The 27,430-nt window shown below is 38.6% G+C and overlaps 2 protein-coding genes across 2 annotated transcripts in view; both read right to left on the bottom strand.

Moving 5' to 3' along the window:
• The window catches only part of DPP4 (dipeptidyl peptidase 4), a 39,787-nt gene extending 28,020 nt beyond the window's left edge, over positions 1 to 11,767 (bottom strand). The window contains exons 1-7 of the mRNA XM_059852950.1: positions 11,507 to 11,767; positions 11,348 to 11,432; positions 3,968 to 4,057; positions 3,295 to 3,389; positions 3,098 to 3,172; positions 1,109 to 1,161; positions 934 to 1,006 (exon numbers count right to left, since the gene is read on the bottom strand). Coding sequence (XP_059708933.1) covers positions 934 to 1,006; positions 1,109 to 1,161; positions 3,098 to 3,172; positions 3,295 to 3,389; positions 3,968 to 4,057; positions 11,348 to 11,432; positions 11,507 to 11,512 — 477 coding nt within the window. The 5' untranslated portion in view covers positions 11,513 to 11,767. The remainder of the gene's footprint in view (positions 1 to 933; positions 1,007 to 1,108; positions 1,162 to 3,097; positions 3,173 to 3,294; positions 3,390 to 3,967; positions 4,058 to 11,347; positions 11,433 to 11,506) is intronic.
• Positions 11,768 to 16,436: 4,669 nt separating this feature from the next.
• Positions 16,437 to 27,384, bottom strand: GCG (glucagon). Its single transcript, XM_059852951.1, has 7 exons — positions 27,282 to 27,384; positions 23,361 to 23,461; positions 22,821 to 22,982; positions 21,888 to 21,941; positions 20,176 to 20,313; positions 17,924 to 18,067; positions 16,437 to 16,938 (listed from the first exon to the last, which is right to left on the bottom strand). Exons 2-7 carry the CDS (start codon positions 23,456 to 23,458, stop codon positions 16,914 to 16,916), a joined length of 621 nt encoding a protein of 206 aa, XP_059708934.1. The 5' UTR covers positions 23,459 to 23,461; positions 27,282 to 27,384; the 3' UTR covers positions 16,437 to 16,913.
• Positions 27,385 to 27,430: the final 46 nt, after the last annotated feature.

The raw sequence follows: 27,430 nt of genomic DNA on the forward strand, positions 1-27,430 counted from the left end.
CTGTATTGAATTTTGAAATGAATTTTGCCATTTATTTTCTCCCGAATACAAACTTATTTTCCTTCATTAGGAGTTGTTTTCCACTAATCTGCCTTCCAAAGAAAACTACCATGGTTTTGGTAAAACATTCACTGGGGTCTCAGTGCTGCCAATAGCTCTGCAAAGATGGTACATTTCTTCAGTGGCACTCAGAACTCCAGTTTTTGGCACCTGCCTGCCTCTCTAATCACCCCTGCTTCTCATCTCCAATAACTGAACAACACAGTTTTATTCCAGAGCTTTGCTCCAAGATGCAGAAACTCTTTTCATCTTCCTTTGCTTCAGTTGCTGGTCTTTATAATTGACACACAAATTCCCTAAGCAATAAGAAGGAATGAACACCACATTCTCCTGTGGCAGTCTAAGGCACAAGGCAAGGAAGGCACAAGCCTTGCAAATGTGGTGGTTGGCACCACTGACATGGACTGAAGAGGAGGGGAGGAAGAAAACAACAGTGGGAAAGAGTACAAGACAGATTTTAATCCTCTAATCCCATTACATGCCCCCATCAAGAAAAACTTCATCAATTTTTGTGTAATTAGAAGATAAAAATCACACAGTGATGATTAAATAGACAGTTGTAATGCTGCTGTCTTTGAAAGGGATGAGCTACTGTCTGCAACCGTAAAAACACAAAGTTCCTGTGCATTTGTGCATTTCATGACTGCTGGGGCCACTAGTTACTTTCAGGAATGCATTTTTATCAAAGAACAAAAGAAAACACACAGAGGAACTCTGGAGCCTTTCCAGCTACAGTAGTCAATTTTGAAACTAGTTCAGCTACTTTACCTAGCAGTAGGAAAGTACCAAAACCTCAAGGGTACAGACAACATGAGTTTCCATGTCATGGGTATGAAAATGACTCTATACAAAGTTTTATTTTTCTTTACTAACCAGCTTATGACCAACAGGTGACCAGGATATATACTGTGTATCATTAGGTAGTAGTCCATCATCTAAGATAGAACTGGAAAAACAAAAACAAAATGCAGCCAAGAGAAATCAGTGAAATGACACTTTAGTGCAAAATGAATGTTAAAACAACATTTCATGTGCAGAAATTACTGACCTGCTGCTGAAATTATAGATGTGATACGAAGCTGTAAAGGAATGCCTCCACAACTGCAAAAGAATTATTTTAATAGTAAGAAAATAAATGTTACCAGGTTTCACATCTCTTGCAGCTTGAATTACCCATGAAGTTCTCCTTGTGATTTTTATTAAGATAGAGAGAACACAATGAACATTCAAGGGTAACAGATCCCTACCAGGTTTAAGGAAAGACTAAAGAATTTCCACTCTTCTGGGGTCATCACTTAAACACTATGACTGAGGCCATTGACTGATTAAGGGCAGAGCTACAGATGCCAGAGGTGCTGCAGATTTTCAGAGACCCTTGTAGCTACATGGCAGACTATCATCAGTGTGCAGTTCACCCTCCTCCTTGTGCTTCACTGGCTCATTTGCTGCTTTCTGTCTCAATTTTCATGTTGTATTATTTAACTTGGCATCTTATTTTATAGTAGTTCTCACAAGTGCCAGCAGTATCTCTGCAGCAGTTCCTCCAGTAGCAGGGTGACCTATTCCCATTCATATTGTCACAGAAATAAAACCCTTTTTTGAAGAATCTGCCTCCCGAAATCTGTATTGCTCTTTGGGCACTTAAGAGAGAGAAAGATGATGATGATAATGCATAGACATTTAAACATGTTCACAATGTGGGGCTGGAGAGGTTTGATTCAGCCCACATCACTGACATGCTGCAATAATGCTCCCTTCTAAGAGGGTGCTTGGATATTTGTATGAAGATATAAACCAACAACTTAGTACTACACAGCCAGATGGCTATTGCATAACAAGTGTCTACATCCTCATGATTCATTTTGTTACTCTCTTCCTTTGCAATAAAGATTAATAATAACAGAACTTTCAATCACACTGTTATATAAAGGTTAAAATATCTTGCTTCAGTATTAAAACAAAATTAACTCTAATGAATGCAACAAATTAAATACTACAGATCAATAAATTACAAGTAGAGGGGATGTGTAGGGTGGCTGGTAAAATACTAGGCATTTTGTGGCTTCTAATGACGTAGTGAAGACCCAAATAATTCTGAACAATTCTGAAACACAAAAGCTAGGAGGCTTAGGAGGGTCCAGCATGGAAACTAAAACTGAAAACAACTGATGACTGAGTGCACACACTGCATCTGGCACAGTTCAAGAACCACTCTGGCACTGTAAGGCCAGGACACGTAGACAGTGCTCAGTGACACTGTGCTCCAGTATTTGTGCACTGCACAAGTCAGCACTGAACTTTACAAACAGAACAGGCACCTCTCTAGAAAAAGGAAAGAACAGCAAAGTCAGGGGTTTCTCAGTGCACAAACTGCACAGCAAATGATCACCACCATTAGGCTTCTCAACTGGCACACAGAGGCAGCTTTTCATGCCACCTGGCACAAACGTGGGCTGACCTTTGTTGCACGGTTCAGCACCGTGCCAGGATGAGGCATTCTGCTGCAGGCTCTTCATGTGCTCACTGACAGGAGACAACAGGGACACACAAGCCCACTCCAAGCACAAGCCTTCTTTGAAGCACATGCAGATTTTCATTCACCTCAGTTTTAAACTCTTACCTCCTACCACCACAATGTAACAACCACACATATATATATAGCATACATATACAAGCAGATGTATACCAGCATATCTACTCATCACTTCTCCTTACCCACACAACTCCTGGGACAGCCATGCCTATCTACTCTCCTAGACTGTCTTCCCAGATAAACCATCCAGCCTTGTTCTCCTTGCAGTAACTCTACATCCACTTTTTATCCCAATGCTTTTTTTCCTTGGGCAGTCAACTCTCTTCTGCCAAGCTCACAGATAACACCAGTCTCTTCTCTTCCTGCCTGCTCAGCTTGACTGTTCCCTTACATTCATCACATTCATCCATCCTCCTGCATTTCCCCTCACGTTCTCTCAGCCTCTCATTTGTTCCCAAACCTTTATTTTCCAGATTCATCCTCAGCTGTAAAGTGCACTTGTACCTTTGTATAGCTGTATTGCAGGAGAGCAAACTTTAGGTCAGGAGACAATGTAACAGTGCTTGCCTGGTACTTTTCCTGTCAACAAAGGGAGGGCAAAAGAAACACGTTAAGCACTGATTCCAAAGACTATGCAGTAGAAAACATGAAATCCAATACCTTTCCCAATGCCTGCATATATTACATGTAAGTCAACATACTAAAGTTTTATTTGCCAGGATTACTGAGGTCGTTCCGTTGCCAGCGTTGATACACAGGATGTCCCCATAATCTGTTTTGTGAAGATACTGATTTCCTAAAAGCACAAGAGAGATGACAACAAAAAGTAAGTAAAATGCTCACCAGTTACTTCTACTTGCCCTTTACGATTTTAAGCATATTTTTTGGGAAATAAATCCCCAAAATCTGCTCAATGCTGTGTTTCCCAACTCTATAATGAAAGAAGGCTTATAGCACAAGAATGCTCACAAAACATAGTGGTGGAGCCCACAGCACCCACCTCCTAGCAGCTCTGTCCTTTGGGGCACTAGGCATACTGAGAAGGAAAAGCAACCTGCATCTGCCTGTTCTCTGGCAGCCCAAAGCACAGGAGGCTGACACACCTCACAGGGCAGCATGCTTCTACCCTGAAGCACAGGAGTAAGTATGCTCTTAGCAGTAGGAGATTACAACTTGACATGAACATGAGGATGTTTCTAAGGGAACCAAGGAACCAACCCTTTGAGCTACGTGCCGTTCTATAATGGCACAATGAAATAATTTGGCTTTTTTTCAGAATACAGCAGTCACCACAGCACGAGGTGACTGCAGGTGGTACATTGCTGAAGGTAGAACATTTTCTTGACATTCAGGTTCTATGTAGAAATGAATTACCTGAAATCCACTCCAAATTATGTGTTTTGTACTTATAGTCATTGTTCAAGTAATTCTGTAGAGTGTATGTCTTTCCTGAAGAGGTCTCTTCTGAAAGAAACAGACAGAAGAGAGATTCTCATCTTTGCTGCAAATTGTTCCACCCCAGCTTCTTTCTCTGGCTACAAAGAGGATTTTTGTTGCTGGTTATTAAAGTGTTTTAGCTAACTGTCTCTGAATAGTGGCAGTGGGAAGGCAATAAAACTTTATTGCAGGGTAAATTCAGCAAGCATAAAATAAAGGAGTGCCAGCAAGGTCACCAACAAACTCATGGAACCGAAAATACCTTTTTGACAGTGAAAAAAATTACCAGAAGACCTCTGGCTCTCTTACCTCAGCAAACATGTACTCCTCAAAAGCCGAAAAGAAGTGATCTTTGTGCCTTTCTCCCCATGCTCACTCTAGGAAGTTCACTGCAAAGCCCCAGTTGCTAATAGTTGCAATTGTGAATCATTTGCTTATCCTTAAGCTCAAATTTCAGAAATGCCTCAAATAAAAAAAACCCTAAAAATTTTTATTTTTATTTTTATTTTACTGAGAAGCAGTAAAATATTCAGGGGAGGTCTAATTAAAAAAACCCAATTAAATAACAAAAACTTCCTGATAAAATTATGATTAAATAATTGATTAAATATTGATCCCTTTTTTGATGTGATTTTCACCAAGGTATCTTAACGTTGATTTTAGCATTACAATTTTGACTGGAAAATTAAAGCCAAGTAACTGGCTTAGTCTGAAAAGACCAAATGAAACTTTAAATCTAGTTAAGCTGATAAGTTTGGTCATCAACTTCAGCTGCAGTCAGCTTCTATGTAAAGTATTTCTTTCTTACTGCTTGCAGTGCACAAGCTATTTTTTTCAAAGTATGACAAGTAGTAACAACAACAACTCAGTCTGTGAGTCTTTGTGATTCTTTTCCTCTGAAAACAAACACTACAGATTTTAAATTCAGGTGTGCAATTCTCTCCCTGCATCCTCCCTGACTTTTTTTTAATGGAAACCTAAAATCTACCTTCATCTACCTGCATATATGATTTTACCTACAGGGTCCAGAAGGGAAGGAATTTTAATTTCAACTGGCTAAATCGAAAAGACTGGAATAAAAGTGACCAATAAAAACATTCAAGTACAGACATGGTGACTGATCAACCAAGGTGCTAACCTGCCCCACCAATTCTGAGGCCCCAGTCTTTTGGACACTTTCTAACACACTGCCTTCACTTTCCTTATGCCAGTGAAGAAAAAGGCAGCAAAATCCTTGGGGACACACACACACAGAAAAACACCTCAAACAGTGTTTGCAGGTTCTCTTTCTGCAGGTTGGATACCTGTGACATCTGGAACAGCACATGAAGACATTTATAACAGCTATTTCAGCTTTACTCTTATTTCCCAGCAAAAAGATAACCATATATATCCAGCACAGACTGCACAACTACCACTGCAAGAGAGGTAACAAACAATGATTTTAACCTAAAATGCTCAGAAAAGGTTAAAAAATGATTGCTCAATTCCATTTGAAATGTGACTCTTTAAAAAAAATTACTAGGCTGGATTTATTGCTCTTGAAGTTTCTGTGAGAATATTAATTTCTCAGGTTATTTATTTAACTGAATATTTAATTTGATGGATTATGAACAAGTGGGTATTTAATATTCATACACAGTTGTCTAGTTGGGAATATGACTTCTTCCTGATCGAGAAAGTGTCATTTTCAATCAGAGGGGCTTCAGAAAGCAACAAACTCTCTCTTGGAAAAGGAGAAGCAATTTAAGACAGGTGGCTGATGAACAGGTTTAGGGATTTTTCCAAACTGATGAATGTTTTTCTCCCTGGTGACATACATATTTTGCTAAGGTCTCATTACTAAAAATCAGGACACTATTAAGATTTGTTGGCTATGTATAAAATTAAAATTTCATTTTCTGTCAACACCTTCCACATAGTATCTGAATATGAAAACACACGCCAAGCTGTAAGGGTACAGTCAGAGAAGTTCTAGCTGAAGCATTTTCTTATCTACAAGGTAGGCCATTACCAGTTTATTCTTACTTATCCACTTTGTGCCTCTGACCAAAGATACTCAACATACATTGAATTCCAAACTTTGGTTCTTATTGTTCAGATTCCATTTCAAAAGAAAGCTCAAACAGGTTTATTTTGACAGAATAAAGTAATTGCTGACATTCAAGAGCCTTTAATTGGCTTTGAAGATGGTATACAGGTCAATGGATGTTTATATTTTAGCAAAACTGCTTCTTTCACTCTTAGGTTCCTCAGAGAGACTGCACTTCCATGTTATTTTTCTTTTTCAACAATTCCACATACAGACTTATTTTTCTAAACTCCAAATGACTAGCTTCCAGTGCTCAGTACTGGGGCCAGTTCTGTTTAATAATCTTTATCAGTGCATTGGATGAGGGGATTGAGTTCATCCTCATTAAGTTCACAGACAACACCAAGTTGGGCAGGAGTGTTGCTCTGCTGGAGGGCAGGAGGGCTCTGCAGAGGGATCTGGACAGGCTGGATCGATGGGCTGAGGCCAGCTCCTGAGGTTCAGCAAGTGCCAGATCCTACACCTGGCTTACAACAACCCCAGGAAGCACCACAGCCTGGGCAGAGTGGCTGGAAAGCTGCCCAGCAGAAAAGGACCTGGGGGTGCTGCCACCACCAGGCTGAACATGAGCCAGTGTGTGCCCAGGTGGCCAAAAAGGCCAAAGGCATTCTGTGTCTGGAATAACATGGCCAGCAGGAGCAGGGCTGTGATTGTCCCCTTGTACTTGGCACAGGTGAGGCCACACCTCGAGTGCTCTGTCCAGTTCTGGGCCCCTCAACTCAAGAGAGACCTGGAGGTGCTGGAATGTGTCCTGAGAAGGGCAATGGAGCTGGTGATGGGTCTGGAGTACAAGTCCTGTGAGGGTGGCTGAGGGAGCTGGGAGTGTTCAGCCTGAAGAAGAGGAGGCTCAGGGATGGTACTGCTTTCTACAACTACCTGAGAGGAGGCTGTAGTCAGGTGGGGGCAGGCTCTTCTCCCAGGCAGATAGTGACTGGACAAGAGGAAATAGCCTGAAGCTGTGCCAGAGAAGGTTCAGGTTGGACATCAGGAAGAATTTTTCACTGAAAGGGTGGTTAAGCATTGGAAAGGAGTGCCCAGGAAAGTGGTGGAATCACCATTCCAGCAAATGTTTAAGAGATGACAGGTTGTGCTATGGTTTAGTTGATAAAGGGGTGTTCAGTCAAAGGTTGGACTTGATGATCTTGAAGATTTTCCCAATCTTAATGATTCTATGACTCATCTCTACCCTGGTCTGACTCCTGACAGTACAATGTATTTCCACTGTCAGAATGATATCCTAGAAATAGTTACATCATAATACCCCTGCTACCACAGTAAAACCGTGAGTAATTCCTTCTGCAAAGAAGTCTCTTAGCCGTTCACATAAGTAGTACTCATACAAAGTTGATAAATAATTTTGTTTGAATTTTGGCATTTCCTATTAATATGCCACCCTCTCTCAAGAGAAAAATTGAGTTGGTTTCTGTAGGTGTGAGGTGTTGACATTGTTTAACCCCAGCTGGCAACGAAGTACCACTCACTTCCTTCCTTACTCGCCCTCAGTGGAGATGAGGAAGAGAATCAGGAAAAGATAAACCCATAGGTTAAGATAAGAACGGTTAATGATTGAAGTAAAACTAAATACAATACTCCTAATAATAGTAATAATATTTGTAATGAAAAGGAAAGCAAGAGGAATAAAACCCAGGAAAGACAACTGATGCAAAACAGAATTTGCTCAAAGCATGCAATTTAGGAGCAGCGGGAGAGATGCAAGGGAATCCTGGCTGATTCAGTGGTCAGAAAAGTAAGAGACATTTTAGGCTAATTCTTCCAAATCTGCTGTTTCCCCATTTCTCTTCCAATGTGTAAAAGAGTACTCTAACTCTTCCCCCCTTCTGTACACGACAGCCCCCAGTTACTATGTGGCAGTTAGAGATCTGATTTCCAGAAAAATAAAAGAAAAAAAGTAGGTAAAAACTACTTTGCTGGCTCAGGCCAAAGTCTCATTTAATCCAGAATTCTATCCAATACCCAGGAGCTGATACTGGACATTCAGGAGAGATCACAACCAAATGTGAGTGCTGTGACACCTCCTGGGGCAGACTTCCCTGGAGGGATTTAATCATTAACTTCTCTGGAATCTCTCTCAAATTTACCCCATCTCATGCAAAGCAAGGAAATAACAGCAGAAGTGTTCTATAGATAGCAATCTATTGTTGATAATGGGGTTTAATATTATATTACTCAACATTTGAATTAGGGTAGATAACCGAGTTAAATGGCAGTTACAGAAGTCAAGGATATGTGGCAGGAAAACATGTCCATTCCCTATCTTTTCAGACTGACACAGAACACTCAGGCACCTCAAGGTCATTAACTTCCCCAAGACCTGCTGGGCTCCTCCAGTATCTCCTAGGCACGTTTCTACCAAAAGAGCACAAAAGCTTCTCATTCAGTGACTCTCACCCTTGGAGAATCACACCTGTGAGTGAAGAGACCTGGTTTGAGGACAGACAGCTGTATGGAACCCTCACTCTAAGGCTGTCTATGCCTTGCTCATGGCAGAGAACAATAGCAAATACTGCTCTGTCTCCTTGCTGCTCCCAGCATTGGCTGCTCATCCTCCCACTCCTGGTGTTCCTGCCCAGCTGTAACAAGACCTGCAGTCAGAGAAGAGGTAAAGGTATACACAGGCATGGGATGTTTCAACCTGCCTTTTGCATGGAAGGTTATAGAAGAAAAAAAACCAAACTGTGAGAAGTGTAAGCAAATTGGTGAATCATGAACAAACAGACCAAATTTTTTTTTATAAAATACTCATGCTTTAAGGGTAACAACTTGTTGCTGTACTCACCTGTTGGATAGCTCCTCAAAGCACAACAATGCTTTGATCAACAGACTTCAAATACAAGCCCCAACGCTGCTTTGAAATTAAACTGTTTGATGAAAGTAGCCCCATGTGGTTATTAAATATAAAATGAAGCGTCAAATTAGGCAGTGGGTCTAAATGAAATATAGAATTTTGTACAGAGTTCTGGCAGCAGACCCTCCAGGTAAATGGCTGCACCTCAAATTAGGGAACCACTCCACAAATTTAAGTCTTCACTATTTGTCCATGCTAAGTGTCTGCAAGAAAAGAAGCAGTTGTTCTTCTTGCTAGGCCTACAGGCCAGCCAACAGGCCAGAACTCTGCTGGAGAGGCAAAATTCCACTACCTTTCACTGCACTGGAGACCACTTCTCAAACTAATTATGTGCTGCATGAATACTAAGCTTATGAATGAAAATACATTGAGAAGCATGGCAGGGAAAACAGCTGAAGACCAAAGGTAAGAAATTCAAACTCAAAATTATCTGTTTATATCAATAACTGTTGTATTCACTCCCTGTACAATGCTTGAACCATTAGGATGAAATGAAAACTACTTGACTGCAATTACAGGGATTTTTATCAGAGCAGACTTTGATTCCACATCGTCACAGTCACATGAGCTGCTCCTTCCCAAAGCAGTTTTACCACTTTTCATTTTGTACTCAATCACCTGCATGGCCCAAGAGGCATCCCTAGCTGACTCATGTCCTGTGGTTGTTCATAAAAGCCATATAATCAAACTAGTGATTAATTGCTCTAACATATAAATGACTATTTTATGAGCACACCACCTGTACACTCTGAGCTAACAGAAAACATCTGTTTAGCACCCTTCAGTCAAAAACTCGAAAGAACTCTGCAGTTCCCAAACTACAATGGTCACAGTTCAGATGTTACTGCTGTCCTGATTTGTGAAGAGACAGGAATTCAAGTTTTTGAACTGGGACCACTCCATTTCAATCCTTATTTTACCCACAGGGACTTAATGAACTACCTGGGTGTGTTCTGTATGCCTTAATTTGAACCAACAGTAAGAAGTCTGACACACTGTTCTACTCCTTTACAACCAAAGGACACAAGCCAAGGCTGACAGCATGGTGGTATTCTGTGCGCCGTAGAACAGAAATGCCTCTTTGAAGTAAAATTAATTTACTATGTAACTGAATGACTGATCTTGAATTGCAGCCACTTCTAGAGGAAAAGAACTCCTATGCTACAATTCATGAAAGAAGAAAACCCACTTTATTTACAGTAAGACATAGCATTGGCATCAAGATAGACAAGTACGAACTCTTCAGCAGAGTTCAGGCCTGCATACTGAATTATTTCACTAGGTGTTGCGCCTGCACACATCCATCTGATAAGTTATCAAGACCCTTTCTCTTGCTCTTCCCCACTTGTGAAATTCAGAGTATTTTTTGTCACCTCAAAAATCTGCTTTTTTTGAGATAAGTGGCAAAAAGCTGCCCAAAAATAAGAGAAAATAGACTCAGCATCCACCGATGGAAGTTTCAGCCTAGAAGGCATGTAACTCAGATATCTGGACTTTGAAAATCCAGTTCTGAATGACTGTGATATTGACATTAATATTAATAGAGATGAACTGCAAAACAGTTTAATGTAAATTATGCCCCAGGAGCACCGGTGCCACAAGCTCCACCTCTTTAACCGACTCAACAAAATCTCCCAACTTTTGGCACACAGAAGCAATTTCCGAGCACATCATCAAAATCCACTTACACATCTTCACTTTTTTGGGGGTGCACTTCTCGGACCTAGGTCTAGTCTAGAAAACCCTCCCTTAGAGTGTGCTGTGCTGGCTGTACAAATCACGACTGCTCAGCTGTTAATCACAGAGAGCAGCTCTGTCCTACCAGCTGAAAGCAATGCACTGCTTGCTCAGGATTTAATGCTGTTTCACATTAACATCCAGAGCTACACGGGCGACCTGCAAAGTGCTAACTGGTCAGAGTCCAAAAACTCATTCAGAACCTTTCTGTACTTTTCTGACCTCTGTAACCTCTGTGCTGTTTATATAATTTCACTCAACGGCGTTAACAAAAGTTGTGCAAACAAAGCAAATGAGAGGGAATATAATCTTTTCAATACTCTCTAAAAAAATTAGTAATTGGCAGTTTACTGCTGGTTCGAGAGCCTTTGGCGACAATAAGAACAGAAAATGGTGAAAACGACAACGCTTCTAATTATTATCAAGGCAAACAAGAAAATAAGAGACTTTTTAATTGTCCCCGCGCCCCCCACCCTCTCTGGTGAGACGGCCGTGGCTCCCAGTTTCCCGGACCCAGCAGCTGCAGCTCTGCGGACCCCGTTCCCTGCGGCAGAAACTTTCCGCGGAACTTTCCCCGCAGCCGCAGCGCGCCCCCGCCCCGCTCCCCGCTCCCCGCACTTACGGCGGGTGAGCAGCACCAGGGGCACGGTGATGGCCACGACAACCACGGCGACCCCCAGGATCCCCAGCAGCCACTTCAGGAAGCTCTGCAAGAGAAGTCCCGTCAGCGGCCGGCGGCGCAGGCCGTGCCCGCGCTGCCGCCGGCCGTGCCCGCACCCACCGGCATCGCGGAGCGCGGCGGGCGGAGCCGAGCGCGCTGTGCCTCCGCAGCCCCCGCGCTGCCCGCGGGGCTCTGCTCGGGAGCGGCGCCTGGGCGGGGGCTGGGGGCGGCTGCCTGGGGAGCGGCAGGAGCTGGGGGTTGTGCAAGATCCCGGCTCTCTGCTGGCTTCGCGGTTTGAGCGGCGCTTTCTCCGTCAGCTCGCAGCCCGGCGGCGCGGGGACGCAGCTGTACGCGGCGGAGGAGAGACTTGGGACAGCGGGGGATTTCTGTCGGAAATCAGATAGCGGCCCAGAAGTGCAATGCCTTCAAACGCTGATGGAAAACTCCCAATGTTTTGATTACACTAGCGTTTCTTGTTAAGTTTCTGCTCTTTGAACTTCTTTTTCTGGCAGTCAAGTCATAAAAAACCGGGTAAAATTGCAGGAAGGGCTTGTATTAATAGTTTTTTGGCGCCGGAGGTAGATGTGTAAGTCTGCTAAGTGGGTCTTTAAATTAAGACCAGAAAATGGAAGTATAGGACAAAAGTTTCAAATTTAGTGGTGAAGATGATCCTTGTTTATGACATAAAACAATTCCCTTTCCAGGGAGAGTTTTGAGGATGTGCTGAGAAAGTAGGACAAATTGTGGGAAAAGACAGAATAACCCGCAAATCAACAGTGTAAAGCTTTTGATTGTTTAAAAAGCTAAGTCTTACCAGTTATTAAAAAAACCTGAGTTTCTAAATTATTTTAAGAGCTCTAGCCTCCAAAAAAATAATTGTAAGTCGTGCTTTTTTTTTATCCATTTTAGATTTTCCTCCTCTAATTGCAGAACTCCAGTAGCTACCAGAGACAGATGCAGGTATTTTACGAGTTGAGAAATGTAACAGAAAAAGTATGTGATCTGCTGAAGCAGGATCTCAAGTCAAGGGAAATAGCAAATGTTCTTATTCTTGCCTTCAAAGAACTTGTCAAAGCTTTCAGAAAGGTTATGCTGCTTGCTCCTTCATTCTGCTTCTGCAGACGGAGCACAGCATTTAATATTTGACTGCTGTTTCTTAAGCAAACTGGAAGTGGGAAGTGGAAGTGTCTGGAAGTGGGATAATAGCTTTGTGTGATAAAAAAGTCCCTTTAGTATAACCAAAGTGTTGACAAACATTATGGATGTGTCTGTCTGGGGGCTAACAGCCTTCACCTGGGTACAAACATGTTCTTGCTCATTGTTGTACACCATGCACCTTGAAGGTAGCAGCTGGTACTAGTTACAAATTAATGCTGTGCTGGCTGTGTTGGGTTGCCTTAGGAGGCTCAATAATGTGCCCTGACAGTGGTTCCAGGTAGCAGAGTCTATATTTACCATGCAGCATCCAACCTGCTGCAAGTTCACAGCTTGCTAATCACTAGTCTCTGAGTAGATAAGGCCACTTCTGTAAAGTAAAATCACAGTGAAATAGCAGTGTTTTACATTGCTTTTCAGAGCAGCATCTCATTATATGCTGGAAGATGCATGACCAATGTTTCAGAATGCCTTTCAGCTCCACTTAAATATCAATCTGGTATACTGTGCATCTGTTTGTCTTATCAACCATCAAAAAGGAAAATAAAACACCACCATCCCTCACCCCAGGGTGAATTTTCCTTTTCCTAGTGAGTAGGAATCACAGTACAAATCAGCCAATCTGTGCTTTTTTCCCGCCTAAAGATTTAAGTAGTGATCATCACAATGTCTCAAAATACAGCACAGTCAAATTATGTCAGACTTGTGAAAAAATGTACCTGAATGTTTTGTAGCTTTTCATAGCCAAGCTGCAGTTTAGTAATATTTTGCGAGATTATCTACCATGACTTAAAGTTTCTCAGTGGTGAATTCTAAGGAGGAAAAAGGAGCAGTACTGTCAATGCATATGGCTGGCTACTGCTGGTTTCTGTGGGAACATAATTTTAAGAGCCTTTGGAAATCTGGGTTCCTATGTCTAGATCAAATTTTTAGTAACCTACAGTGCCTCTGACTCTGGTCATGCCAGAGGGACGTACAGGACCCAAATATGTTGGCAGAACCACCTGAGGGATTCAGTAATAGTCAGTAAAGCAGAATATGTTTTCCATTGAATTGTAATGGTTCCTAACAGTGATTCTCTACAACTTGAAAAAAATCTCAAGTTCCTCCTGACTGATCAAAACACCCATGATCCAAAAAAAAATATTGTTTGGTTGAGCTTCTGGTTCCCAGTCAGATTGTCTTTTGTGATAGCCTGAGACTTAAAAAAGTTCTTCATGCTAAATATTTCAAGTTACTTTATACTGTGGTGTTCTTTTGTAATCAGATATGTATTAGCACCATGCCAAGAAATTAAAAAAAATGACTATCCAGCAGTGGCTGCTACGTGATGAAATTTGAGAAGTTGTGGCTTCATATTGTGTGTTGAACACAGTGGTATTCATAAAGAAGTTACATGATTGCAAAGAGCTGCTGAATAGAAAAGAATGAAAATACAGCTTTCAGCCTGAGGCTGGCCTCCCAAGCAGTTGGGGGACCTGCCAGATGCAATGTCCTCCTCAGACTTCCAGCCTCAATAAAACTCAAGACTTTGTTAGACATCTGTTTATATATTTGAGCCTTTCCTCCAGAAATATTTGGAAAAGTCAAACTGCTAAAATGGAAAACTTAAGCTCTCTGAAGAATAAAAAAAAAAGTGACTAAAATGTGTACAGTTTATTTTACAGGTGCAATGATGTATTCCAGATTTCTCTATGTGCTGCTGTGGGAGACAAAATAGGGGCTGGATAAAGTTTTGTATGGATTCAGTGGTTCCAGGAAATAGTGGAGTTTTATTATTTCTTTGCATTTGAAGTTGAAATGGCATGACAGTTTTGTAGCACATCTTTGCATTGGTTCTATTTGAGAGGATTGTGAAGAGAGAGTTAACTGTAAATCAAGAAAGAAAAATCCCTGTTTTATGTGATTATGTCACTGGGACATCAATTTCAATGTGGTTAGTAGCAGCTGTCAGCTCTTTCAAGTTTTTATGTTTTTCTTTAGAAAACTATTTTCCTGGGAACTACTAATTCTTATATGTCCTTTGAGCACAGTTGAATAGTTAGAGTATCTCAGGTTTCTTTTTTTTTTTTTTTTTTTTTTTTATTAATTCCAAGTACTTGTCTTGTTTTAATGCAATATGCTTATTTTTCGAGATACTTAATAAATAGTGTGGAAGAGAAAAGATGCTGCACACTCAGCAAATAAAATACAGTGGGGACACTTTTGAATATAAGGCCACCTAAAAGTTCAAGGCAGCACATGTGCAAAACACAGAGGACTCCAGCAATTATAGTAAAGACAAAGAGATTGTGACTTATTTTCCCCTGTATTTATACTCTTCACTGAATTTCATGTAGCATGTGTGTGAAATATCCAGGGCATACCTTATTACTGATGCCATACAGACTTGCTCTGTGATTTCAGAATATGTAAATCCTAGTCCTGTTGAGGTGAAACATGTGTTTGACATTTCTGATTAGAAGCTCAGCTTGTCTCACTTGTGAAGAAAGGGTTACTTTTGATTCATGCTCTAGATCAGGACTTAGAAAATTAGAGGTTAAATGTTTTTGTTGTGTTCCAGACAAGCTGCGTTAACTTGAGAAAATAATCTATATCCTTCTGTTCCTAAAGCATATTATTTGTAAAAGTGTGGAAAGCCCAGTATTTTCACATCTTACAAAGCCATCACCAGGAGCGGCTCAAAATCCCTGGTGAGAGACACTGTGGAAAAATGGATTTGAAGCTGAGGAATCCTGTCCTTCAGAACGCCAAAACATCCTGGACCAAGTGAAATAAAACATTTCAAAGGCAATTGTTCAGTCTGTGGGAACAGAAGAGTTACCTCATACCATTTTATCCTGGACCATATGTATCCAACTATGTATCACTGAATCTTTTCCAGTTCCACTTGGACCCAAACCACTGTGTACAAATGGGATTAAATAAACAAATAGTATGTATACACAGCATCCACCTTTTTTTCCTTTTTCTTTTCCTATTTCAAATGGTATTTTGGATGTTATGATTTTCTATTTTTTTAGTGCAAGATTCTATTGAGTTTAAATTATTTAAAGTTGGGATGTTAGAACAGCTTTCTGTTGTTGCCAAGAAGCTGATCAAGATGCCAAATTGGGTATGATCTGTTCTGATCTGAAATTACAGAATACTCATTCCTATAGCACTTTGGAAGAATGATCTAATATTTTCCCAGAAATTTTAGACTATAAGTGGAAGTTTCAGATGCTTTTAAAAAAACTTATTCCATAAAAAATTTATTCCTAACAAAATTATGGGTACTAATTCTGATTACACAATGGTCCTGTTTCATATCAACCTCTACTAGATACTTGTTAGGACCATTGGATTTCTCTTAAACCACTTGCCCTTCAGGACATTTTAATATAGATCCCATGTATATTGCTAAAATAGCAAGAGGAAGAAAAGGGGGTTTGGGTAGTCATTGGAAGTAGGAAGCAGCTGCCCATAAAAGTGATCCTCAGAGGAAGAAGGAAGGAAGGAAGGAAGGAATTTAACACAGATTAGAGGGCCTTGGCTTGGCTTGGCAATCTTACAAAATTTGAAGGAGTTCCGGGGCAGTTTCCACACTTATGGAGGATATTGCACTTAACATTTTTCAAAGCTGTCCTCCTGTTCTGAGCCAGAATTTATGCTAATGAAGAATAATTGTCCTTTCAGTCATGTTCCCCCTCTAGCTTCATCTTACATGATCTTACAGATAGTTCTCACAGCTCTTTTCTGGGAATTATTGCACAGAAAATGTGACCAAACAATGCTGAATTTATCATTCCAAACAAACCACTTCTAAGATCTCAGAGACACTAAAATATTAGAATAAAATGAAATGGAGAGCAACGAGGAACATGGCATATACATAATGAGAAGTCAACAGAAAAGAAGCTTGAAAAAAATTTATTTAAGGCTATAATTTAATACCCTTTAAAGCTTAGCCTTTTTATAACAAAGGTTTTAAGAGGGATATTCACTTCTCAGGCATTTGTAACTGCCAGCCCCTTATGAATAACACATATAATTGGTAATTGAATAATTTGTGTATAGAAGTAAATTTTTTAGAAAAATAATTTTATCCTTAAATATAAATGGAGTTACTTTAATCCTAATAAATGCAAAACATGAAGTTATAGAACTTCCACAGTCTTAAAGCTGTTAAGAAAACCATCCCTTAGACAACAGGTTCTCCATATATAAACCTTTGGCAACACTAAACTATAGTACAATTATTTCCTGGCATGCAAGGTGACATAGCTTTGTTACAACAAATGTAAATGACAGAATACAGATTTCAGAATCTCTTAATAACTGGCAGTTGATGAAATGAAGATCTTCATTTATCCCATTTTATTCTTCATTTTTACTGGTATTCTTCCAAAAGGTCTCTGGGGGAAAAAAAAGAAAAAAAGCAGCAGCAATTAGGAAGTATTCTATGTCTCCCAAGATTTATGAAATATGTGTGGAACATATTTTTTCTGTTTAAGAGTGAGCAGATGTTAGTTTCACAGACCTCTCAATGCCTCTCTCTAATAACAGATTGAAAACAATTATTCCTAAAGGAAAAGCATTTTAGTAGTTTCTAATAGATTCTTTTCCTAAATTGTTTGTTTCAACGCTGAACTACAAGCATAAAAACAGTAAAATCTTAATAAAAACTATTTTAACTACATCTTCTAAATTTTTTGGTAATTTTGTTTCAGATTTCCAAAATCAACTAGTCTTTTTGGGTGCTTTAATAATGCAAATGGGATATCTAACATATTAAAAAAATCTGGCCACTCACACGTGTCTTGTGTTGGCATTTAATTGCTTTTTGAAATGCTTTGTTGATTTGAACAAATAATTCCCAAATATGAACCTGTTCACAGTGCTCATTTAGAAAATGCTGCTTTGCCTACATACAGGCAAACCAAAGCAGGGCTCCCAAACACTCACCTGTCAGGAGCTCAGATTACAGCACTGCTCCCTAATGAAAAACCACAGATTAAGGCAGTGTTTTAAAGCACAGTCTTTAAAGAATAACCAATTTGGTGTAATTGTACCAATAAATATTTATGATTTTATAATGTCCATGCAAAGCAAAGTTTTATTTCTCAGTAATTTAATAAGACCTTCTGGTAACATTCAGTGGCAGAATTACTTTCAAGTTAAATAGGAAAATATTAAAGAGGTCCACCATTGATAAAAATTCAAATAATATTTGGAATGAGTTCCATTCAGTATCTTATCCTTCTTCATCTGTCTGTAACAAAGTTTGCAACATACTACAGAGATATCAATAGCTAAGAGAAAAATTAGTAGTATTTTCCCCGGGTGTGACAAATGTATTTAAAATATCAGTGTATTAAGAATAGTATAAAATTCAGGCACCTTTGGGTAACTTTTGTGTTAATTAGCCATTTTAGGAACTCTTTGGCAGCCATGTCATCAAGGACTTTGTTGATATCACTCGTGAAAGTGCCATCTGCGTGTCTTCGACCCATTTCTTCAGCCACAAGAGCTTTTTCTGGGAAACTTCAAAGGTAAGAAATCATCAACACTGTGCAGATCAAAACAAACAAACCATTTAAAAGGGCCTTATTACAGGGTTCTAATACACTGCACATTCCCTGTCATTTGAAGGAGTTCAGGGTTGAACCTGATGTTATGGCTCAGTATACCACGATGCGTGTCAGAACAACTTTTCAGGCATTATTTCCAAAACACACAGCCCTTCCTTCCAGGGAGCCTAAACTCCTCTCCAGCAGCTTTGAAAAAGCCATACATGCAAAAATATATCTCAGTCTGCAGTGTCTATGCCATGTATATTAGGCACCAGTACATTTACTGAAAATTGCTATTTAAGAAATACCACTACTAAAACATTACAGTCAAATTTTCATACTTTTTTTTGTTTGGACATAAGGCCTCTTCATTTACTTAAAATTATATTTCCTAAGAATTCTTATTCTTAATAAGAATTCTTAAGGGCAGCAATTTTTTTTTTCCCAGAAGAGTGGTTGAAATAGCTCACTTAGAGTACCTGTATAAAACCTATGTGCTTGTTTGATGTAAAATAGTAGAATGTTGCATTTTATACTTGGAATCAGATCCTGATTCTTTTTCCATTCTTTTTTTGACTGCTGGAAAACCAGTTTGTCAAAGCCAGAGTTTGATTTAGAAAACTTTCCTCTCTTGTGTCATCCCATGAAATATAAGAAGATTTTGATGGATTTCATTAGGGTGGGCTGATGCTGAAGCACCCTGGGTCCTGGATCCAATGACAGGCAGACTGGTTCATTTCAAGGAAGGCTATATACAAGTTCAACCACAAATAGTACTAAATATTGGAAAGCAGAAGGGTTGTCTACAATTAATTGCCCATCTAGGTTTCTAAGTTCAGTTGAGGTTGTATTGCTCTCAAATGGATACAGAAATTCTCTATTTCTGCTCATGAAAAACATGACAGAAAAACAAGTGGATGTCTGAACATAACTAGGAAGAGGAGCCAGCTTTTCCCTTCTCTATATAGCTGACCTAATTTATTTAAGTCTGTTCTTTTCAGGAAATTGTCAATATTTACAAAACTTACTTTTTCCTAAGTCTTCCTTAACTACAACACACAATCTTGTCTTACAGACCGTATTTTATTATTATTTATTATTATTATTTTTATGTAAAATGAGAGACTTACATAATACTTTACAGCTGGTAGAATATTTAATCAGAGGATGAACTGAAATCCCTGCCCCAAAGAGCTTACAGTCTAAAGGCACAAATAAGTAGAGAACAGTTGAAAGGTGGGGACTGGCAGCTGCATGGTATAGCTCCTAACCATACAGAGTTGGAAATAGATGAGCAGAAGATGCCTGCAGGAGACTGGAGGCAATGACATTCTAAGTGTAAGACCATCATGACAAAAGATGTAAAGTCATGAGGGAGAACCTGAAGTGGATAGGATAGAGAAATCTGCAATGAGTATGTGGAGAAAAAGGTAGAAATTAAAGAAATCATAGGCAGGCAAAACCATTAGTGGAGCTTTGTATTCAGGGAACTGCAAACCATAGCAAAAGAATCAGAGGCATCTCAGAAAGGAAGATAAGATGTAGCAAATGATAGTTGTTATGGCAGCAGCAGCTTGGGGAAACTCTGAGAAGCATGGGAAGAGGAAAAGAAGTTATTAGTTACTGCTGGGACTGATCATCAGCACACGGAGTACACCTGATGACATTGGTAAAAATTTAATCTTGGAAATATTGCAGAGAAAAAGATGGACTGTAAAAGGAAAAAAAAAAGAAAGCAATTCAAGATGACACTGAATAATCTCAATGACAGTAAAGGAGACTGTAAGCAATGTTATGTGAAGGGTCGTAGTTAGAAGAAGAAGGTCTGGTTTAGTTTTAGATGTGTTGACCTTAAATAAAACTTGACCTTTTAGAGTGTAACAGCATACTGAACAGGTTTTAATCTGTATTTGAACTTGATAATGTAAACTGGTAGTCAATCACCAACAGAATATCTTCCAATACAAAAGAAAGACATGAAGTACAGCAAGAATGATCAAAAACACACCAAAGTTTCATCAGAGATGATTTCTAACCCAAATACTAGGCGAAATTTAAGAGGAATGGATGGATTCTTACTCTCTTCTTCCTCGTCCGTTCACCAGCCAAGCGATGAACTCCTTGGCAGCCTGGCCCTCCAGGTAGGAGGTGATGTCACTGGTGTAGGTGCCTTCGGCGTGTCTCTCAAACTCCGCGTGGCGCTTGGAGATGGCATTGCTGAAAGGAGAGCAGCCCCACACGAGCAGACTGTGTCAGGATTTAACTTTATAACAATCTTTATTGATTGCAATTTCCCATATCCCAGACTGGTGTTTCTATAGGAGAGAGGGCTTCTTTTTGCACCTCAAATTGATCCTGACGTATTTTTTATTGTTAGATTCCAGTTCTGAAGGTACTGCCTGTACTATGCAATACAGTTTTGTGCAGAGATTCCTGAACTAGTTCTGAACAACTCACTTCAGGTGTGGAAAGCAATAACAGCTGTATTGGAATGGTCTTACTAATTAAGTATGAGCTAGAAACTGTATTGGATTATAGAGGCATGCTTTTTGTTGCCCTCGTTAAATGCAGCCCCTACCTTTACCTTCATTATTTCTGAGCCAAACTATTCAGACTTAATTCCTTTCAAATTTACATTTTGAGTTGTTTTATGGACACCTTTTAAATCATCACTCTGACCAAGTCATAATCTTGGAAATCTTTCAAGCCTGATCAACTCCATCTTATTAAAGGCATTCTCTTCTCCCTCCCTACACCTCATTGTGGTTCTTTCTCTGATATAACACAAAATTATGTTACAGTGTCTCCTGGGAAAGCAAACTGCACTAAGAAGTAGACGTGTTATGGAATATTTTCCATGAATAAATTCCCTAGCATTTCTGCTTAAAAATTTGCTAGTTTCTGCCCAAATCTAGCTTTTTCTATTATTTTTTCTTCTTGGGATGTCACCATTCCTCCTAATTTAGTACCATCTGCACTTTTCATCAGCATGCTAACTAGAGTTGTTTGGAACATTTTTAATGAAATGTTAATTTTTTTTTGAGATATGCTGTTTCAATGAAGTGGAAACATTATTACAAATTTTTTATTAATATTGACAATGTGAATGTAAGGGTCTTTGTGATCTGGGCTATCCTTTTTGGATTTTCTGACAAGGGAAAGAATTCATAGAGGTATTTTAACCTCTATGAATTATTTTGCAAAAACACTTACTCAGTTTCTCCTTTATCTATTTAAAATTTCCAATCTCTCTAACCCTTTCCCAAAAACACAATCAAGAAGCAGAATTCTGGCCTTCAGCAGGTCTTCTCCTTTCTGTAATAAGTGGTTTATGAAACATGGGACTGAGTGCTGAGGGCTGAACATTGCATCATGTTTAATCAGCTCTCTGCAAATTATCCTGGCCACCTTCCTTTCACTAATCTTCTCAATGGTTTTTTGTTCTTCAACATAATGTGGTTGTTTTTGTTTATTTTTTTTTCTTCAGCCTTTCTCTATACCAAGTTTTTCTTTTTATGCAATTCTCTACTCTCCTTGATTACTTGAAATGGGCTTTCCTAAAACCTCTTCTCATCCTGTTGCATTCCTTGTACCTACAGCTGTAGAACACAAGTGCAGGAATAAATTACACAGAGATTTATCCCATTTCCTTGTAAAAAGCAAGGAAATAATGTATTTGATTGATATTTCTTTGATTGTGATAATATTTCAAAGAGCACTGGTTGTTCTCTTGTTTAACTGAAAATGAACTCAAGCTGGTTTCAAATGACAAGTTGTGACAAATAGAATACCTTGAGAGCTGGTCAGGGACTTTGTTAGTTTCTTTGTCCTCCTGTGCTTGTTGGCTGTAGTGAAATTGCACAATCATTAGATCATTATTACCAGTACACTGCAAAGCCTGCATAAGCTTTATTGTTATTATTTGAATGTTATAGTAAATCCCAATGACTCACAGATGAATATTATATTCATTATATTTCAGACATATGAATTAAAATTAGTACAATGTGTAGAAATTGTTACTTTATACTTTAAAGACTTTCACAGAGATTTAAAAGCATTAAAATAATACATTCTTCTGGATATTTCTGGATTCTTTTTGGACAGATTTTCTCTAGAACACAAGACTGACACACTTGTACTTTATTCTTGCTCCCAGCTTGCTAGCTTGAGTTTAATCAAAGTAAATTTGAAAAAAACCATGCAAATTTATAGTGATGATACTGGTAAATTATCCAGTGGTCAACAAAACCTACACTTCAGCTGCCTTTTCACAAATGAAGCATCAGGATTAGAGTATCCATAGATAGGAAAGTTTTGTTGAGGCCTAATGGCCAAGAATTGTACATTATATTTATATATCTTACTTGTATTGAACTTACTTGATTCACTGAGAAAATCTGCCTCAAAGAGGCTGAGACAGTTTTTTTAGGTGGCATGTCAGATACTACACTTTGATTTAGCCAAATCCTTTTGATTGGTTTTGTATGTTTCTCATTTCTAATAATATATTAATATTCTGTTAATGGCTGGACTTGATCTTAGAGGTCCTTTCCAAACTAAATGATTCTCTGATTGTATACACAAATTTTCCTCAAGTACTTTACTTATTTGAGGTTTGTCCATGGTCTGGGATGGGAAGCTGATACCAAGAAACTGAATTGGCTAGACTCTTGGCTGTTTCTGTTTGTGGAGATCTGTATCAATGGGACCAGAATGCTTACCCATTTCTTTTAGTGCTCATTAACCATTGCACAAAGTCCTGAGCTCGTCTGGTGTCCAGGTACTTGGTGTAATCACTGGTGAATGTGCCTTGTGAGTGACGTTTCACTTCATTCAGCTGTCTAGATTCCTCTGTTGGCTCAGAGTGGGAAGCTTTGAATGATCTGTCAAAAGTTTAGACCTTGTTAATCTGCAATGGTTGCAGTACAATCTACAGGTGCATTGATTTTTCTTTTAACAACACTATTTTTTCCTCCCACAAAGTGAAAGCAAGTGGCATATTGTTCAGTAGTGCGTGGTTAGAGGAATCTGTATAGCAGGTTGGACACTGCCCAGTTACAGCCTTGGATAAATAAGGTAGCCACTGTTTCAATACCCCAAATTCCTGTGCTAAGCTTTGCAATATTAAAAACCCAGTCGATTTCAATGGTAAATCAAGTACTGCATAAAGGGGTCTTTAAATTATAGTATGTTTGGCTTCAAAGTGTAAGAAAACAAAGTTCACACCAAGTATTTGTAAAAGTTTGGTCTCAAGAATTTACCTTGATTTCTCCTCTGTATCCTGAAGAGGATTTTGCCAGCTGCCTTGAACTATAATTAAAAGGAGACCAGCAACAAAATAAATGGTTTTCATTTTCATTGCCTGTCAAAACAGAAATAAAACAACAAAGAAAAGTTATAATGTTTGCATATGTCTGAATCAATTACACTGAAAAGAGACGTTCTTAGTGCTGATCTAAACATGAAGATTAAATATAAAGAGCCTTCTGGGATGGGATTCATGTCCATTGGATGACATTTCAGGGCCTTGCTTGGGCATTCAGAAGATGTAGTCTCTGCTCCAGTCTTTCAGCTCTAGTCTGTATTCTAGAATGCAAGGAGAGCTGAGAGCTCTCCATCCCCACTGTTTTTTGCAATGTGAGGATAAAGGTCTGTTCTCTGGGTTCTGCTGATGGCAAACTCAAGATCTGTGATACTGTTCTATTGCAAAAGTGGGGGTAGTGATGTGGCTGTGGTTTCTTTTCCCAGGTCATTCACTAGAGAAAAAACAAAGCAAATCTTTGTCAAGAATACTGTCACATTAGCAGCTCCCCATCATTCTTTCTCACAGGAGTTGCAATGAGTTCACATCAGCAAAATGTCATTGGAAATAATTTCATCATGTACTTGGGCTAATACTTGTGGGTTTGAAAAAGCCCTTCTGCCATCCATGGCATTTTCCTATGGAAAACACAGTCTGGAAAACAAAGGGAGATAGGACACATGAGTGCCTTGAAGCAAAGTCGTAGCAAAATAAGTCTCAGTAACAAAACACCCTCCCCAATAAATGTAATTTGTACCCTATTCCTGTGGCTCCACTGCAGGAATTACTTACTGAAGCTGATTTATACTGCTTACTGCTTACTAATTTATAAAATAAGGCAGGCTGAGTGAAAATATGTATCTTCTCTATTTTAATGCCTTGTCACAAGAGGCTGAATTTAAATATACTATGGGCTGGAGGAAGTCTGAGAAAATGATGAGGGAATGATGTGTAGTGAAGGTACAGATTGCTCCATTCTGAGATTGAGACTTGGCTCTGCACTGAGCAATGCAAATGAGGGGGCTATATGAACACCTCTGAAAAGGTGATCTCCTGCATCAAAAATCTTACTGCTGTAGGACTTCTACTCTGCCCCTGTAGTCTGCCCCTTCATAGCAGATTTTTTTTGAAACCTGTTTCTTCCATCTGTTTTAAAATAACTTATAGTTGGAGATGCAAAGCCTGACTATTGGCAGGCATTTTACCAATGGTTAGGAAGAATCTATTGGACTGGTAGTTTGTGAGGCCTGATTTTTAAGAGAATCTTACTGAATAATATGAATATTTTACTAGAATACCTCAGTATCGGTATCAAAATACTTGAGGCAATCAAAATCTTAATAAAATATTGGTCAAGCTCAGGAAAATAAATGTCTAGCTATAATATTTTCTGATGGATTTTACTATTAAGCAATGGAGCCAGTTTTCCTCTCTCCACCAGAAGCCACTGCCAGTGTTAGTCATTTTTTCACTAGTGTCTGTTCATTCTGCCTTGTGCAATGTCCTGGTATATAAGAGTTAACCCCTTCCCTTGAGCATACCCTGCTATAGTACCAACATATACCACAGTGGTCATGGAGTCAGTCTCATTGAAACCCTAACTGTGGTGCTGAACTGCTTTCACTGTTTCATTTGGAGCTGTAATTTGGTGGTGCAACACTGACATCCAATGTTTATCTCAAGGAATGCATAATTTCACATTCCATAGGCTTCTAGCAGTGGAACAAAAGCTCTGCCTGTTCTTTGGGAAATGACTCTGTTGTGGTCATTTCAAAATGGTTTGACTGACTCCTCTGGTAGCTGGTACAGCTGTAAATGAATTAACCTGGGCTTGGACTCCAGATAAAGTCTGGCTATTACAGCTTACAGAAGTAAATTTTCCCTGCTTAATAGTCCTAGCTTACAGCTGTCTGTAGCTTTGTTAAACTGTGAGCCAGATTAGCCATAAACCCAAGTCACTGAGGTGGAATGAAATATCCAACACCAAAAGCATTTCTTTTTATATAAAAGTTATTTAAAAATATTTCAAAGTCACTGTAGTCAGTAAAAAGAGAGTTTCAGTTTATCTTGGCTCTAACTCTAATGTCTCAGGCCTACAAAACTTTCAGATGTGAACAGTCACACTGGCTACTTTATTCCGTAAGTATTAAGATTAAACTTAAATGCATTTTCAGCTGCTTTCTAAATTTTTCAGAATCAAAACTGTGAGATTATTAAAAAAGAAATATGTATTTCAAATGCAATTTTTGAAATTTATAATTTGTTGAGAATCCTTATTAATAAAATAAGCTTTTCCAAAAATTATTAGCTTTCTGTCAAATATGTTCTTTTTAAAAAATAGCATCAGTTTTGCTTTTTCAACATTTAGTATTTGCTATTGGTAAGTTAAACCAGCAACAGAAGTTCTTGACAAGTTAAACAGGATACAGTTTCAAAATAAGAATTGTAATTTTATTCTTGATAATATAGACATGTGTTATAGAGAAAAAGAAATGATCAGAAAACCGATATTTTCTTAGTTTATGCTGGCTAATAAATTAATTTCTCAATCAGAAAAAAGGTTTTATTTGCTGTAAGTTATTTAGGTCACCAGTAGACCCTGCTAAAAACCATGGAAAGCAATTGCCAAGGTGCAGGAAAACTAAAGCTAATCTCACACAGAAAAGTTTTATTCCTATGTATATTAGACTAATGAAAATATTTTCATATCTCTCTGATTGAAAATGAAAAAATTAAGACATCTCAGCTTGAAACACCAAAAATATGTAACAAATATACCTTTTAAATCTTGATCAGATATTATTTGAATATTATTTCCTTGAACAACCTGATTTTTCTAGTTTTCTAATATATTCTACTACAGATGTAGTATTTTTTGTATCTATGTACAATTTTAACTAACTTAATTTAATTGAGTTTTCAAAAAAATCTTTCAAAAGTCACATTTGTATCTATTTCCAGTTAAAAAATAGAAATTATGAAGTTACATTTAAAAAAGCAGTAAAAAAAGGAAATATACTCATATGAACATGTGTAAGTGAACAAAATGGATTTCTATTGAAATGTAACTGTCTGCAAATAGAAATAATTTCTAGCAACAGATAAATTACTTTTTCAGGTAGGTTTATTTTACATGTCATTTATCCATCATGCTATACTGCCTTGTAGAAAGTTCTCTAAAATCCAACAACTCTAGTCTAAGGAATGCCATAGTAGGATGGAAGATTAAATGAAATTTTATGCAATAATCCTAATAACTATTGAAAGACTATTAAAGGTTTTAATTTTACCTCTATGCTATAAAATTTCCTTTTCTGATCCTACAGTGATATGAAAATAATAGTTGCTTGAGACAAACTAATCTAAAAGTGGGGCAGTGGAGTGTCAGTCTGTCTTGGACAGTTTTAAGTCAGTGTCAACATAATCCCACTGAATTTGCTTCCATGCTTATAGCTTAATCCTCATTGATTCATATTTAGGCAGTATCTATAAGGAGTGAATAATTTTTAACTTACATTAATTAAATATTTGTACAGAAGGTACTAAAGGAGATAAAAATACAAAAATCAATAATTGTGTATCTCATTTAAATCCTTACTACAATGCTTGTCTTTCATGTTCTCATGGTTAATCTTTCAATTAATTCTGCAACACAAACTGTTGGTTTCCATTTTTCAGATCATTCTCTGTTGAAGCAATCAATACATCAAAATATTTAAATTATGATGTCATTAACTCCAAATATCAGTGAGTATAACCTCAGAAGAAAACACCAATTTGCTGAAAGATCTGCACCTCTATTGCAACCTTTGGGCAACACAATGCAGATAATGCACTCGGCTTTCTCAAATAAATAACTGGTAGTTCATATAAATCTTACCTTATTCTACTTAGAGGTGATACGTGGCAGTTGCAGAAAGAGCTACTCTCTCTCCTGCAACTATGGCAAGCCTTGAGGATCCTGAGCTCTGCCTAGCTGCCTCCTTTGCACACACTTATATATATACTGTTCAGCTCTAGTAAGCATTA

The sequence above is a fragment of the Haemorhous mexicanus genome, chromosome 8, assembly GCF_027477595.1.
Source record: "Haemorhous mexicanus isolate bHaeMex1 chromosome 8, bHaeMex1.pri, whole genome shotgun sequence".
NCBI lineage: Eukaryota > Metazoa > Chordata > Aves > Passeriformes > Fringillidae > Haemorhous > Haemorhous mexicanus.